A 17,630-nucleotide genomic window follows, 5' to 3' on the forward strand; every position below is an offset into this window, starting at 1 on the left:
TTTGCAGACATAATAAAATTTATTTAAATTCCATGCATTACGGTAGCTACAAGTGTAGTCATATGAAACGGAAGGACAATAACTTCTTCTGTCCATACAATGTAGCTGTAAGTGAAATGAATGGGAGTTCCACAGTTACAAAGAAACAAACAAAACCAAAAAAAAAAAGACCAAAAAAAAAAAAAAAGAAAAAGACCAAAAAAGGTAAATCTGTTTCAATTTTGAGTTATCTGTGAATTCAGACACAGTCACTAGACTGTAAACTTTTGGGGGAGAAGATGGGCTCACCACAATTGTACAACTGAAAATGTTTAGTTTAAGACAGTCTGAAGAAGCTCTGAAGATACCTTTTAAGAATTACTACTAATACTCTGGGAAATGAAAAAAATCCCTTAGCCTTCATCCTAATTGTTAGAATCAGGACAGCAATTGCAGACAGTCCACTTCCAAAGTGCAGCTAAATAGGGTTTTATTATGCAGCTCCTTCAAGTTGTACTGAGTAAGCTTTACTTTGAACCAGTTTTGCTTTAATTCTTCAAGAAAAACTTCACTGGTCCTCATCAGCTTACACTGCTTTTGATATGCAAAAATTTACAGACTGTGCTTGATTCTGACCCTCCCACATTTCGGTATGTGCAAATTCTTAGGGATTTAAATAGTCTGTCTCCCTCTCAGTTCAGACTGATCTTTAAAACAGCAAGGATTATCCAGCCCTCTAAATTAAAGACAGGGTGAACTGAGTAATTTATATAACTGGCACTTTTTAATTGGCCCAGTTCTCCCACAAAATGCAGCTCTTATAAATACTAATAGGCACTATTGCCACAGATTCTCTTATTTTTGCAACTTTCACTGATTTACTGGTTGTTAGCATTTTCTGCAGTTAAGAATTTAACAATGCTGAATTTTATAAAGACACAATACGTACTTCTAGCCTTCAAAATTGACTTACTGTGTCTAGTAATGATGTTAAGTCAACCTAAATTTGCTGAAGTTATTAACAAATGTAAAGCTAATGAAGGTGCCACATTTGCATGAATGTTTTTTTTAATTTTCAGAATGCATTCAACAAAGGGAAGGGGCAAACCTAATTGTTTTAATACAAACTTGGTTGAGTGCCCAATTGCCTCATTTAAAACTGTGTGTGTGGGGAGGCTGAGGAGTTTAGAAAAGTCCAAGTAACCAAATATCTGGGTTACTGGAGAGTTAAAAAGCTAAATGCAACTGCGTTACATCCGGATAAAAAACATTATTCAAAAGCAATTCGAATACCGAAAAAGATTTCAAATTGAATAGTTTATTAACATGGTAGTCATCTTTGTAACATGTGCACACACACTCGCACACTCTGAATGATCTGCCTGGAAAAAAGAGGTCTTAATATATATGCTGGGGGAAATTAAACATTAAAAATCCTTTAGATTTTCATAATTATAGGCAATTATGTCCACATCACTTACAAAGCTATTGCCGAATCTTTCCAAGGAAGCAGAATTTGGGAGAAAAAAAAAAATTTCTTTTTTTGGGAAAATTCAACAGTGGCATAGCAGAGCTCTCAATATGAGAAAGCTGACATAATGTGGACCTTTGCTGTGAAATTTGTCTTTGCAAAATATGGGGAGAAGTTTATCAATGGGCAGAAAATAAGAAGGCGGTGTGAAGTAGGCTTTTGCTGAGTCGATTTTCCTCACAGTTTTGTGCGGGGTCATTGAGAAAAATGCTTAGTCCTTCTCTGGAACCAGTTTCAGAACTTTTCCAATTGCAATGGTCTTACCTAAATCAAGGAGACAAACAGCAGAGTTACATTTACTGTGAAAAGGATGTAGAAGTCTCCAAGAATGTGAAAGCTTTCCCTAAAATACAGGCTCTTAAGAGTACTAGAAATCATAGAGAAGAAATTATTTTATTGTAGCATGAAAGCATCTGTGTATTTTAAAAGCTCGAGAAAATCTTCAAGATAGTAAACCTGCTATTGTCACAGTCGAGAACGTGATGTGGATTGTGGAAAGCCTGCTCTGCACTCATCTAAGGAGAAGGCAAGGCAGAATCACTACCAGCTCTGTAAAGATAATTTATTTTAAATGCATCCCACAAATATGTGAGTTTTATCAGGGTGTGCATGAGTTAAAGACCAACACACAACCCCTCTGATATTTTCTAACTTTCAACAGTGAAACTATGGTATTCATATTGTAGGTGGACATTGCAGGACACATTAAGAAAGCATTGCTGGTAATCTTTCAAATCCAATCTTTTGTTTCACAGTGCACATTTCTGTACATTATTCATCTAAAAGAAAGCTTCCTGTTACCAGCAAGAACTCTGCACAATGACAACAATTTGCTTAGATTTACTTTTCCATTGTTACCCAGGGAGTGATTTCCACTAGATACCAGCATTTTAATACCTCATTGCCATGCATGATGCCCTATTTCAAGCAGCTGTATTTTTGCAGCAGTCAGGAGCTGTAGAGGAAAGAGCCTTACCCTCATCCCTTAAGGTAAAGCGACCCATCTGAGGGAAATCTTTGAATGTCTCAAGGCAGATCGTTCCTGCTGTCCTTAAACGGGCAATGCAAACTTGATCTTGTTTCACAAAACGGGGCCGCGTCTTACTTTTTTCTCCTGTTTTTTTGTCTACCAAGCAGATTAAGGCCTGCACAAGAAGAAAAATTCATAGCTGTGATTGCTAAAATAAGGGTTATTTTTCTTTACAAACACTTACTTACAAATATATATGCAAAAAATCTTCCAAGATTTACCGCAAAAGAGTCAGTCATGACTTGCCACACTCTTCAGAAAGCTTATGCTGACAGTTACAGCCATTTCTGTTTGTGTTAGGAGGCTGACCAAGAATTCCACTCAAAACTGAGCTTTGTTGCATTAGTTGCTCTACAGATGTATGTCCTGACAGAACAACTCATCCCAACGACTGGACTGTCTACAGTCACATCACAACTTCAAATGACACTTACTGTTATCTCAACTTCTTCAATACAGGTGTGGATGTGCAGCACAGCATTATAACCTGGGCAGATAATGGATTTGTGCTCAATTATCACTATCTGCAAAACAATTCAAAATAAGTGCGTTTTTCCTAATTTCAATTATAAAAGAACAGAGAATAATCAAATGCAGAACTATATTAGAAGGTATAGTTGAAAAATATACACACAAAGTTTTGTCAAAGAACCAAAATTTTTAAGTTACTAACTTGTTTATATTATGAAAGTAAAAAATTGAAGAACTGGCCTGATGAGATCTTGCTTTCACCATTATAAGCATCCAAAACTTCACCGAAAACTTAATTTCAAAATAAATGATGTGATGCCGGTGTTAAGTATATATGTTATTGCTCATTTAGGGATATGGTAGTGAATAAGAAACCTGAACTGAAACTTCAAACTTCTAAAGTTTAGAATTGGTGAAACACAAAAAATATCGTCATGTTTTTTACCCCTTATACAGCAATTAAGTGCTGGTTATTGTACCTGGGCATCAAACGTGCGTCCAGAATGACAAAGGTTGTTGAGATCACAGAGAATAAATCCTGGAAGGATCTCTTCCTCTTCAATTCCCTTCAGTCTGATTTTTAGGTTTTCACCTGGGGCTACTGAATCGGTTTCTACATCATCAGAAAGGATTCCAAGAACTTCCACATTGTGCTTAAAGAAAGTAAAAATGTAGTTTTGTACTGTGAATATTTTAGTCTGGTACAAAATCATTTTAATATAACAGAATTTCGCTAAGTTCCACTACAGTTTAAATTCACTATATTCAATTTGGCAAGCTTCAGAACATTTAAAATATGATTTCAAGTCTGATGACTTGTAGTCCAGCAACTGAGTTTCGAAGGCAAGACAACCCAAGTTCTGAACGCTTAGGGAGGGACCATACACACACCCTGCCCCCAGAAACTTCATCCATGTAAAACCTGAGAGCTTAGTGATATCCAACAGAGCAACACAACATTTTCTGAGTAATGAGTAGCTTTAAGAATCAAGCTCTTTTTTTAGGGTAGTAAATATCTAAACCTTCCCATACCTTGTTTGGCATCATCACAAGCTGTTGTCCTTTGCAAATAGAGCCCGACTCCAGCTTCCCGAGGACCACAGTGCCCATATCCTTCACAAAAAGAAATCATTACATAAAAATTGGAAATATTTTCCTAAAGAGTCTGCTCTATTTATGATTTAACTCTAAGTTTGATTACTTAGCCTTGTAAAGTTATCTAGCACTGGTATACTTAACATTTTGGAAACTGTTCTCATGAAAGATTACAGATTTTAAGAGTTTCATATAATACCAAAATTATTTACTTCCCCTTCCCACCTCTATTTTACAGTTGGAAATGTAACATTAGCAAAGAAAAAAAGATACCCTCTAAAAGTACAGTAAATAGTCCATTTACTGCTCTCTGATAACAGCCCATTTATACTTTCCATCCTATTATTTTAATTTGTACCTTGTATTTATCCACAATTGGCAGCCTGATTGGTCCATCAACTGAACGGTTGAAGTTTGGCAAATTATCCAGGTATGGAATAAATGGTAATCCACTAAAAGAGCAGAAGGCATTTGTTTCAATTTTGTGAGCACCCTTCCATTTAAAACATTACTCAGAATGGATAAATGCAGTCCAACACAAGGAATGGTTTTCACTCTCTCATCACTAAGAACAGTGACTTCTAAGACAGTTAAATCTATTTTAACATCCCATCAGTAGTGTCCACTTTACCCCAGCTAACATATATAATAATATATTACCCAGGAAGTGCATGTTTTTACGTTACATTACAAGCATATTTTACACAAATTAACTATTCCTTTGAGAATCACAATAGATGTGTACTATATTTTGGAACTACAAAGCTAGGTCCAAATGTGATTTCCATTAATACTTTTTTAAGTACAGTGAACAATACTGAAAAACATGATATCCACTGAGAGACATGGCTTGGCACTAATTATAACACAGCTCCAAGCAAACTTTTCACATCACACAATTACTCATTCCAGCAACATGTCAACTGCAGCATCACTGGCAATTCCAAGTGCTTGTATGGCACTAAACTCACATAGCCACAGAAACACTGCTAATGTTTTACTGATAATCCTCTGCAGGCAGCAAATGCTTTTTGTTGGCACATTGTATGGCTGTGTTCCTGTTGCCCTGATTTATTTCCTCAAGCACTTTAGAACACAACTACAACACATCACTCTATACTACCTCCCACTTCACTGTAGCATTTACTTTGATTGAAATACAGCAAATATTCAGGTGGCTCAATTTAAGATACATACATATACCAAGGACAGAATTCTGACTGTTCTTTAAGGTTTGCTCCAGTCAGTCCTGAGCAGGGCATGAAATGAATATCCTTTTTGGGATTGAAGCCAACTTTCTTCAAAAATGGCACCAGTTTCTCTTTACATTCCTCATATCTATTAAAATGACAAGCAGATCAAGATAAGTTTCACTTATTCCAGCATAAAATAATACTGTACTTTAAAAAAACAACAAACCCCCTGGACATATCATTTTCATCAGTTAAGTTACTACGTGAGCAGCAAGCAAACCTAATAAAGCTTAGTGGCCTATTTGCATCTTCTCTCCAGCCTTCCAGCACAACTTGGTATTGTCTATTCCCCCTCACTCCTCTGCTCCATAAAGCACCATCAGTTTTCTCCACCTACTTCAATGATGGGGCTGGATAAGCAGCACCACACGGTGGAACTGCTTTGAGCAGCATATCCAGGCCAACACAGCAGGACAGACCAAGCAGCTGCTGAGGTGGTGCTGCAGCCTTTCCCTGTAGTGCTGCCTCAGTCTCCTCCATCAGTTCTGAAGGTTTTGTGCTGTTTATTTCTGGTATACTTCTTCCTCGTGGTTTTGGCTGAATTCAATGTCAGAAGGTTGGGGCAGGGCTAAGAGAGCACAAGTGGCCATGCCTGAGTCTCTCAGTAAAGCAGGCTCATGCTCTAAGGTTGCACAGGCCCCCATGGCTTTCCTCAAAAACCTTCACAAGTCTTGGCAGCACACACAGCAAATTCTGACAACTCTGCCAAACTCCACTACTGAAAACCGAGTCACTTCCTCTTTTTAAATTCAGTATAAAGTTTCCAAGTCAACAATTAAACTATGGTAGAATGCATGGATTTGTTAGATAGGTCTGCAAGGATCCAAGCAGACGAAAATGAATGTTTTAAAGTAATGCAGAAGTTCAAGCTTAGTTTGAGAGGCACCATCCTAGGCACTATGCTGCTGGTTTTCTGCCATTTTTATAACCTCTGTCTTTAGTCCACCAGTTTACCATTCTTTCAGCAAAAATGGGATAAAAAATTACCTAGGAATTCTTTTCAGTGTCTTTCAATGAAGAATAATTTTTTTAATATTAAACTCACCTTTCATTACTCCAGTTTACAGTTGGATCATCCATTTTATTAATAAGAACTATTAAATGTTTTACACCTGCTGTTTTTGCTAACATGGCATGTTCTCTTGTTTGTCCACCTTTCTCAAATCCAGTTTCAAACTCTCCTTTTCTTGCAGAAATAACCTAATTAAAAACATGTATTTTAATAAAAGTTCTACAATTCTCTCAACAGGACAATCAACAATGGATAATACTGCCTTATTCAAAGATAACTTTGAGTAAGTCAAAACTAGTGAAAGCTTTCAAAATGCACTGGTATATCCTTAATGTTACCCATTAATTTTTGCACTGACATAAAGAAATCACATGACACCTGTGGACAATTTTAAGAATCTATTAAGTTACTCCAAAACCCACTCAACTTGGTAAACTTAACATTTAAAGATTCTGCTGTAACTAACCAAAAGAATAAACAAGCAAACAAAAACAAATAAAAATAAAAAGTTGAATTCCACAGTATACCCAAAATAAAAGTATTCTGATTTGTCCTTACCAGCACAGCAAGATCAGCTTGAGAAGCTCCACCAATCATATTTGGAACAAAGCTCTTATGTCCAGGAGCATCTAAAATAGTGAAGTGTTTCTTCTCCGTTTCAAAATAGGCACGACCCACTTCTACTGTTTTACCTTTGTCTCGTTCTTCTTGGTTTGTGTCTAAGGCCCACGAAAGGTACCTAAAAAAATCCCAACCCAAACGCTCTGTTTTTGTATTCATTTTTATTAATTTATATATGATTTGTTATCATAAAATGTCTTTTTTTCTGCTCAGTTATTCTAACCATGTCAGCATTACCAAACTTAAGCATTTCCAAGACCAACAGTGACTTTCACTGACTGTTTTATTCCCTCTATCTTTGATACTTTGATCATATGAACTGTTCCCTCCTAATCATTTTATCCCACTGGCCACTGACAAGTTAGATTTCAGTCAGAATGGCCAGCTCCCAATAGGGGGATGATGGCTGCTTGGTAAAAAGAACATGAGACACCCTTTCTATTCCCCTCTGTCACACATAATAGTGTTAGTTCAGGTCAATGCCCATCCCTTGAGTGCTCCATCACTGCTCTATCCCTAAGGAAGTCTTTAGCTTCTCCTTTTCCAGAGCCCTTTGAACTCCAAAGCCAAAAATAGAAAGCTTTCAAAAGGGAAATCAATATTCCAGGAGTTGTTTGAAGGAGAAATCTGACGGCTAAATGTGCTGTATATGCAGACACTGCCCCCCAAAACCCAATCAACCAAAACACGACAACAAAACCCAAACCAGAGGCCAACAAAAAATCCACCCATGTCAAGAGCCCGAAGGAAGGCAGCCCTACAGGGACAGAGCTCAAATCAGTTCCCCATTTCATTGCAGTGAAAAAGAGCAAAGTGTGCTGTTATCTTCAGCAAGTTCATACCATGTTTCTCTGTTTTTTTCTTTAGCTTCTCTTTCATATTTTTCAAGTGTTCTTTTGTCAACCATTCCCGTCAAATACCTAGGAAGAGAGGGGGGGGAAATGCAATTTTACATTAAGCAGAAACATATTTCCAAGTAGTTAAATCCTTATACAGTCCTTACAGATTATTTAAAAAAAAAATGGAATAGCCTGATGCTATCAGCAGTGGTATTTTTTTTGCACAAAAAGCCATGCCATTATCTGATATGTAAAAGTACACCAGCACCACTTTAGCAGAAGTATGAGGAATGTCTTTTAAGCCTAACTGTAAAATGTTCCACAGAGGCAAGTTTTCAAAAGGAATTACATCTGTTAATTTTGATATATTGAATTAGTCTCAGAAACACTTAAGTAAAAATTGTTAAAGAAGGATTTTTTCACATCCCCATCCCATTTCTGAACTGTAAAGGAAAGTCACTTTGGTTTCATTCTTTTTACATAGAAAAGGAAACTGGTTTTTCAAGAGAGAGCTTTCAGTGATAAAAAGAAGCAAGTACTGTAGTTTTATTATATTAAAACATTAATTTTTTTTCTCAGCTATTTCTACCCAGTCTTTTAATAACAGTAATCTTCTTAATTTATAAGGACAATTAAACATAACAGTAAATAATGGGTTAATGACAAAGTTGATACAAGCACACAATTTTTCCCCCTTACATCAAAGGGATATTGTGCAAAACTGAAAGACCACAGAAAGCTTTAGGAACACAACACTTCAGTAGGAGTGTTAAGAACAGGCATTTCCTTGTACAAGGAGAATACTCAGACACATCAGATAATAAAATGCCTATTTGCTCTAGTATGAACTACAAGGTTAAATGCAGCATGACAATTCCAACATTCCAATTTCGTCGAAACAAAACAAGATGAAAATGCCAAGACAAAGACCTCCCAGTTTTGCTGAGAATATTATTGTAAAATCACAGAAACACTGAGTGTCAGCAAATAGCATTTATTTCTTCATGTACTGATTTCCATGTTTAAAAATTGTAAAATCTAGCTGCATGTATTTACTTTTATCTCACATTGCAGATACTGGCATATTTTGAAATCAAATTATGTCTGACAATATTTGCACTGGGGAGTAAAGATATTACATTTTTTTTTAGTCTTCTCAAAAAGGACAAAATTTAACAAAAGGTATAAAGCAGTTTCAAATAGCATTTTAAAATAGCATAAGAAAAATAGTGAAGTGATTCATGTTTTAAAAATTAATAATGTATGATTTTGCATAGCTGTTTTCATTAAGTGAAAATCCTATAGCAATAAAAGTGATCTGCTGGAATTAAGAAATTCCAAAGACAATAAGTAACTAAATTGACTGGGATAGTAACATTATACAAGTATTCATCTATGCTGATTAAAGCCACAAAGAAAATATCATTAATTTTAATTGATGTTTTTTAATTCACAAGAAAGAACAGGAAATCTAAAAATTTAAGTTTCCTTACATTATTTGTCCTCCAATAGTTGACTTGCCAGCGTCTAAAAAAAAAAAAAAATAAAGTCATGCACAATTTAAAAGAAAATCCTAGAAAAAGAAAACCATTATGAACAAAGTAATCTGATTTAATTCCAAATGATTTATTTTTTAAATCATAATTTAAGTTTTTTGAGGCATCCTGCACCTTTCCTTGTTCCCATAATAATTTGTTGACAATTCAATTACACTGAATTTTGAAAATTCTGTTTTCATACATGCAAATTGAGCATTATCCATAACAAAAACCCCTGAACAAGGAGTGCTCCAGCTAAAGCAGGGGTTAAGAGTGTGGGAAGCTCATGCAAAATCCCTTTCCCTGCTTCCTTTATCCCTCATCTCCAACTTGGGTGGGCTGCTCTTCAACACTGGGATGTACCTCTGCCCACTGCCCCTTTACTTCAGGTGACTCCCTTCTGAATTTGCCCAAGGACTCAGCTACAGTGCTTCTAAGGTGATAAGAGACTGTACAAATAAAGAGACAGAATTTATTGTGGATTTAATAGTTCTTTTGTACTTTTGACAACACCTAAGTTTTTCTGAAGCTTGTTGAAACTATTAAATGAGGATATTTTGCTATAAATGCTCCTTTTACTATGAATTACATTAATCTATTGTTTGTAACTCTGCAATTTTTAGTATTTAGAATAATAGTGTTTGAATCTAACAGTAAGAACCCTTACCCTTTTAATTTAAGTAGAAAACAAGCACTGCTTTCTGGTTTTGTTTTTTAGATCATAAGCACATAATCACTTCAGCACTCAATAGGAGCAGGTACTTGAGAAATCATGGACACAGGCACTGCTGTGTCCCAGAGAACACACTCTGCTCTTGGCACTCTATCCCTGAAAGACCTTCTTTACTTTTTTTCATTTTTCCAGAGCAGCTTCATTAGAATGAATGCTCCCATTGCCCTCAAGACACGATGAACCCACACATCCCTACGAAGAACAGCATTCATTTCTAATCCTCTGAGTTCTGGATAACACACAACACAAAGATCCAATTACTTCACACTCACTTCCAACTCACCTACGTGTCCAATGAATACTACATTTACGTGCTCTTTTTTAGGAGCACCTGGAGGTGCTACAACAGATTTGGGTTTTGGTATTTCCTCCTCCTCTTCCATCATTTCCTGAGCGCTTTCTTCCGAAGGCCCCGCGTCCCCTGTGGGGCCACTGCCAAGCTCTGCTTCACTTGTTTCTTCTTTGTGGTCCCACGACTCTTCTGGGGACATTTCTGTCTCTCCATTTTCCACTGAAAAAAAAAAATCAACCAGCCAGATATATTCAAATTGATAAAGAAATTAAAAGCCCCTACCCCAGAGATGCAACTGAAAGGTTTCAACTGCCCATCTGTTAACATCTTCCTGAACAAAAGGGGGCAACTGCTGCTTGTTCTGAAATTATTAGTACCAGAAGCTTTCAAACCAGCCTGTGTGCTGACATAAGACATCTATGATTCACAGGGATTAAGAAACTTCTGAGTTAACCAAGCAATAATTTTACAAAGAAAAATCAAATCTGAAGCTCCACTCAGCCCATCACACTGGTCTGAACCCACAGACTCACACTATCATGTGTTTAGAAAGCCAAGGACAGGGACTGTGGTTTAAGTTTGCTCATAAGCCATATCAAAACAATGACAAAGATACAATTTCCACGTTCTGATCACTCATATTGATCACTTTGAAATTTTTTGTTAATCACCATTCCACACATATGAATGGGTCTATTTTGTGATATGAAATTATTTTTTCAATACAGCACTAATACTTTTAGAGTGTCCAAGTAATCTGATTGCACCTGTCAGCACATACAAGTGCTTGATTATCTCTTTCCTCATCCAAGTATAAAGACACAACACAAAATAGTAAGGACCAAAAATGTAAAGGCTCTTCTATTTGTTTGCAGAGATTCAGCAAAAGGACTATATAGTACACTATAGTATTACCACAGTGAAAAGGAACAATTCTCATCTTACCAACAGATTCTGAAATTTCCATGTTAACAGCAGCATTTGGACCTGGAGGGGAAAAAAAAGGGAAAAAAAGGCATCATTAAAGACACACATTTACCATGATAGTATCAAGAAGAGGGAAAGATGGAATGACTAAATTAAAAAGAGGATAGTTTGGATGTTTTGGCATTTGCCAAAATTATTCAATATACAGATTCAATTTCAAAAATTCTGCTTCATGCAAGTTTTATGATCTTCTGTAAACCACTGTACGCACCTTATTCAACTGCCTGTAAAACTGTAAATAACTGCAGATATCCACATTGCCTTACAACAGTAGTGTGAGGATAAAGATAATGAAGATTGGAAAAGGTTCATAGAGATTTTAAAGAGGAGATTCTTTGTAATAAGTTTTTAAAAATGTTTGATGGAGGTCCATCAGAACACAAAAACAACTACCTTCACAAGGGGCTGTCTGCTCCTCTGGAGAAGTCTCTACAGGTGCACCTGGAGAGAAAAAAGTTTAACTTTTAAAATACAGTGATGAAACTAATTTTCAAACTTTGGCATGGAAGACCATCTCCCAACTTTATTACATGAAGTGTATTGAAAGAACAAACACCTCTCTCCTGCCAAGCACTACTAAACAGCCTCAGAGTAGAAATACTGCTGAAGAACACTGCCTACAACTTGTGAAAGTAATACACCAGCTCTAAAACCAGGCCATTTATTGCCCTACACAGAAAGATATACTTAAAGCAAGCAATTTTTCTACACATAATATTTTACCTGCCCACCTTTTTGGGCATGCTGGCTATTTCAAGTTTTACTGTCTAACTGGAGTTTAAAAATGTCAAAACAGTTTCATTGTATCCAAAGAAACAATATGCCTGTGGTGTCAAAAGTGTTTGGAAAGGCTCTGCCAGCTCCAGCTCACAGGCACATCTACACTGCTACTGCCTCACTTCCATAGAAACACGGAGGAGAAAACTGAACCAAGCTCTGAGGAATAAATTCTTATGATCCTCTGGAGTTATTGGGGTCAAGAAATGATAAACTCATTCAGATGCTTTCTAAGTTCACCAGTCCTCTTAAACACCATAATATGGTCACATTACTTGGTGGGCAATCTCACCAGTCACGTGCTTATCAAAGCCACAAGTATGGTTTTTCAGATAAATCACTCAACCATGCTAAAATGCACTCATGCACTAAACTATATGCTGAGGTATAAGTAATTATTAAACCTACCAGGAGTGATACATTCCTATTAGCAATTACACCACTTCATGTTTTAGGACATCATTCCACATGATCAAGAGGCCTTCTATAATCATCCCTGAAACCATAACCTATTTAGATTTCTCTTGATATAAATTCAACTTCATAATTCTTTGAAACAAATTCATTATCTTTTTTCAGCCACATACCAAATTCATACCCTCTGTTCAGCTGTACTCCAGCTCTCCTTCAATTCAATTATAAACAGAGATCTTAGAGCATCACTTGCTCTATATGCATGATGGGCCCTGAAGACGAAACAAATCCCCTCAAAAGAACAAAACCACACAGAGAAGGACTTCATTCTAAGCCTCTTTGCTTTCGCACTGTTTGCGTATTTGCTGCAGGCTCCTCTAAACTGGAGCAGCGCTGGGAGAGCTGGCAGAGGGCCAGAGGACAAAGCAGGCAGGGGGAATGTGGGTCACAGCACAACATCCAGTGGCCAGCAGCAAACTGTGGAGGGGCACAGAGGAGCTCAGGAGGGAACTGTTCCCTGCACTCCTGTGCTGGATCAAATATGAGCTACATGCCCAATAACATAGGAACAAAATCTCAAGAGAATTGTTTAATATAGTAAGTAAGAGCATAAGAATAGAATACCTTGAGATCCCCTGTAAGACATGATCTATTACTCCCATTTGGGAGCTGGAAAAGACTCAACTCAGCCCATTTGTGAGTGTGGTAAGCAGGTGGCACAAAACTCAGGTATAAACCTAAAGCCTCCATTTTGTACCTCATCAGAAGATTGTTGGATGTTTCACACATACTGTGGTTGGGATGCACAAATATTTGTATTACAAGATCACTTCAACAAGCTTTTGATTTCGCTCCAGAAGTTTGTCCATAATGAAAAACATATCAAATGACAGTATTTATGCACTTATTTTGAATCAGAAGCCCTACAAGCAGTTGAAGACTTAGTTAATTTCTTAGAAACATACTGTCAATCAACAGCATTCATAATAAACTCAGTTTTTACTTTCTGGTCTGTAATACAGCAGGTGTGCAGACAGGGAAAAAAGTTTCTTCACAACTAACAAGAGAAGAGGTAGAAAAAAAGGTCCCTCTGTTAAATTTTGTACAAGTCTAGCCCACAAGAGAGTCAATAAGACAGCCTGTGCATGGATGCTAAAGAGTATTAGTGCCACACAACCAGAGAGATACTCAGTTATAACCACGCTCGTTTATCAAACACAAGTGGCAGACGTGCTTTGAAAGAGGACACTGAACCATATCAGACCTACACTGTTTTTTCAAAGCAGAAAGAAATACAAACCACTCTCTAAAAAAGTTTATTGTTAAGAAACCAAGCAAAAAATAAATAATCACACATCTGAAGTGTGCCTTCAGACAATCCCCTGAAAGAAGGATGCAGTCCTACTGTTTCTTGGACCACTGGGCTGCTGCATTTGTTGTGTCACCTCTTCTCAGTGACAGCTTCAGTGCACGTGTGGCTACTGAAGCTCCACAAAGGGGCTGTTCTGCCCAGAACTGAACAAGCAAAGAATCCACCAGCTTTGGGTGGATCAGCACCCTGAGACCACCTACCACTGGGTGGAACTGTGAGGCCATGACAGAGAGAACACAAAGGCAAACTCAATAATTCAAGGAAAACCACTTCACCTTTAAGTTTCAGCTCTGAAACACCTTGGGAATCTTTGGATCACATAAAAAGGGGATGACAATTCTGAATCCAGGTGAGATAGGTTTACTAGCCAGGGCTCAATACTGAAACAGGACATGAGAAGAAGTCCAAACTCCACACTGTGCCTGTGGCAAAATGTTTGGACAAATTCGGTGAACTGAAATAACCTTGCTTGTTTTGCCATGAGATAAAGAGAAGAAAATACCCTTGTATTGTAAGAAAATACCTTTAAAGGTGAAGGAAACTGAGAAAGGTTCTAAGTAGTCCCTCTAACTTACCCTGATCCCTCCAAAACACTGAAGTAGATATGCAAAGTTTTCCATTTTGTGTTTTCTGCAAGGCAGTAACTACATCATTTATGCTTAACATAGTTTTTACTATTATCTTAAAAACATCACACCCAGCAAATTAACCACAAACTAGAAAAAAAATCTGTAACACACTTCAAGTTCAGCTTGAACAGTTTAGATTCTCACCTGTGAAAATCATTCAGATAGGAATCTTGTCATCTGAGAGGGATTCAAAATATACTTTGTAGGAAATCTTAAAGTCAGCAAATGTCTGAAGTGATGCCTCAAGTTACTGGATTACACATTATAGGCACATTAGATTTTACACAGTATCCTCCACACCCCATCTCTCCTCAAGCCCTAAGTCAAGAACTGCCATTGCAACCTTATTCACAGTATTACACGGAGTGAGTGGTTTATCTTTAGTCCTGCTGAACATCAGAGCCTCAGGACATTTTTTGGAATATCTTTGTTGTCAATGACAAAGGCAAAAATGGATACACATGCTGCATTTACCTACTGGTACCACCAATGACACTATATAATTCAGTCTTGTCTGAATAAGGTAATTGTTTTGTATTTTAAGTATATTTTTAAGTATAAAATTCACTGGAGGAGTGTGCACACTTCCAATGAAGAGTCCAAATTTGCTCAATTTTAAAACATGGTGATTGATTTCTTTAAAACAGAGATCATGTCCTAAAGATATACTGCAAGAACCCACTCTGCCTACTTCACACAGCCTTCTACTTCAGCTGCTGAGTTTGCTGCATATCACACCAAGTTTTGTACTTACATGCATTTCTGCTGTACAATAACCAAAGCTGCACAGGTAGAACAAATTAGAAATTATCACCCAACCTCTGAAAGTATTGTTTTAAGATAAGAGTAAAATCCAGGAACTTTGCAGCATTAACAGATTAGAATGCTTGTACACAAACAGTAGAAAATTGCTTTTTAATTACATTTATATTAGAATGTAATAAGTTTTTCATATATCGGATATATACAGCTGGTAAACTAAGAATCAATATTAGAAGAACTGCAATCAAAATGCAGTATTAAAGTCAAACTCAGGTGCTAAGCAGTAATGACAACTTCCACCTTTCCCCAAAGTGCAGTGTTTACCAGATGCAGAGGAAAAGCTGCTCCAGGTCTGCACACAAGGCAGCACCGCTGAGTGGTTACCTGGTAACTCCTCAGCAGCAGGTACCTGAGCCACAATGCAAATGCCTTCACAGAAGTGAGGCATGAATTTGTTGCAGTGCAGGGCACTGCCAGCTCCCAGCCTGCTCTGCTGCTGCAGTGATAAGAACCTGGCCAGGACTGGAACCTCACAACTGGGGTGGACTGGGGGCTTAATGAAACTGTTGGTGCCACGGAGCTTGGAGATTAAAACAAAAAGGGGAAAAAGAAAAAAGGCAAATTCAGTTTGAAAGAAGCATCTCATCTACAAAAGGTCTGTACAGTGAATTTGTTATGGCCCCTCTAATACAGGCATCAAATTCCTTCACAGGAATTCCTGGAAGGGTGAAGAAACACATGACACCCACCTTAGGATTCCCATCACCTTTTTGTATGTGTGATTTGGATACCTGAGTTCAGCACATATTTACACAACAGTCACACAGTCTCAACAGTTTTCATGAATTACATAACAGATGCTTGCACCCCCCCCCTTTTTTTTTTGTTAAATGAAAGCATAAATGGAATTACAGCAGAGTAAAAAAATTAAAGTCTGCGTCAAACATACGCAGCATGAGAAGCAGAATAAAACAACCCCAAGAGATTCTTAGTTAACAAAAATGCACAGAAAATTACTTTAAGCACAAATAAGTGCTACAGCTGAGCAAAGTATTTTATATTCATTACTTCAAAATATACAGAAAGAAAAGGTTTTCAAGAGTTTACTGTAAGGCAGTTGTTTAAAAGTTAAATACCAAATTATTTTCTTCTCATCTCTGTCCTGATGCCCCCGCTTCACCAGTGGGCACAGAGATGTATGCCCAGTTTTTAAAATACACCAATGTAAGAGCAGCTTTAAGAGTTTAACATGACTGTAAAATTCACCAAAAAAATTAGCACTTGCTTCATATTCATAGGATTATGTTAGGACCCACCTTTTTCCTTCCCCAGCGAGGACACACCTTAATTTTATCTTATCTAAACCCAACATGCTCCTTAACAACTAAGTCTAAGAAAGCTTATGGGGATTTTCAGAGAATATAATGAAAACTCCTTTTGCTTAAAGGCCAAGTATTTGTGCTCAGTTGATAACTTCATTTTTGAGACAGATAATCAAGAAATCAAACACAGTATTTGAACAGTTCAGAACTCCACTCTCTAACAAAGATCTCTCATAACCCAATATTTTTAGTATAACTCATAATTTTAGTATGGCATCACCTGTCCTAAACTACCTTTTGTAACGAATTCCAGACACTGTCATTTTCCTACAGACCTCTTCAAAACACAGTCATAAATTTCATGGATTAAATTATGATTGCTTTATTCCTCCATAATAATAATTAAAAAACCCACAAAATCAACCCCCCCATCTTTCTACCTTAGTTCATACAATCAGCTGCTTTTCTTGCTTGCGTGTCTCTCATCACAAAACAGGACAAAACCCCCCAAATTCCTAAAATGGAATTGTAAAACCAGACTATAAATAGAATCTAAGAACTATCCCAATTTATTTTTGTGTTCATTTTGATAGAGCAATCAAGTTTTAAGAGATAACATCATGCTTTCAAGCACATTAACTGAGTAGCTGGAGCCAGGGTGCCAAACACGTGGTCAGCAGCCTCCCGTCCACAGCCTGTTCCCAGTGGCCTGTCTTTTATTGGAGTCATGCAAGGCCACAAGTGCAATGAATTATTCTAACAGGAGCAACACAATCCTGGCTGCCTTCCTGGGGACACTTCAGATGTGGACAAAGGACATCTGTGCAATACATTGGCACCCTGACTGCATCACACAGGTGTATTGTATCTGATCACCTGGCAAGTCAGTGCCAAGACATCCAGCCTTTCTCTGTTCTAGAAGTGGCTGTGCAGCTCATCTGTCAGGACAGGCTGATACAGAAGAACTGCACTA

General features: G+C 37.3%; 1 protein-coding gene across 1 annotated transcript in view; it reads right to left on the reverse strand.

Annotated features, from left to right (window-relative positions):
- Nucleotides 1–17,630, reverse strand: part of GSPT1 (G1 to S phase transition 1) — a 22,526-nt gene continuing 4,896 nt past the window's right edge. Inside the window, exons 2-15 of the mRNA XM_017813470.1 lie at nt 11,775–11,822; nt 11,340–11,381; nt 10,386–10,613; nt 9,325–9,358; nt 7,835–7,912; nt 6,930–7,110; nt 6,405–6,559; nt 5,304–5,444; nt 4,465–4,558; nt 4,044–4,124; nt 3,491–3,664; nt 2,975–3,064; nt 2,487–2,655; nt 1–1,774 (exon numbers count right to left, since the gene is read on the reverse strand). Of these exons, the coding sequence (XP_017668959.1) occupies nt 1,722–1,774; nt 2,487–2,655; nt 2,975–3,064; nt 3,491–3,664; nt 4,044–4,124; nt 4,465–4,558; nt 5,304–5,444; nt 6,405–6,559; nt 6,930–7,110; nt 7,835–7,912; nt 9,325–9,358; nt 10,386–10,613; nt 11,340–11,381; nt 11,775–11,822 (1,568 nt within the window). The 3' untranslated portion in view covers nt 1–1,721. The remainder of the gene's footprint in view (nt 1,775–2,486; nt 2,656–2,974; nt 3,065–3,490; nt 3,665–4,043; nt 4,125–4,464; nt 4,559–5,303; nt 5,445–6,404; nt 6,560–6,929; nt 7,111–7,834; nt 7,913–9,324; nt 9,359–10,385; nt 10,614–11,339; nt 11,382–11,774; nt 11,823–17,630) is intronic.

The sequence above is a fragment of the Lepidothrix coronata genome, unplaced genomic scaffold, assembly GCF_001604755.1.
Source record: "Lepidothrix coronata isolate B3197 unplaced genomic scaffold, Lepidothrix_coronata-1.0 Scaffold41, whole genome shotgun sequence".
NCBI classification, from domain to species: Eukaryota; Metazoa; Chordata; class Aves; order Passeriformes; family Pipridae; genus Lepidothrix; species Lepidothrix coronata.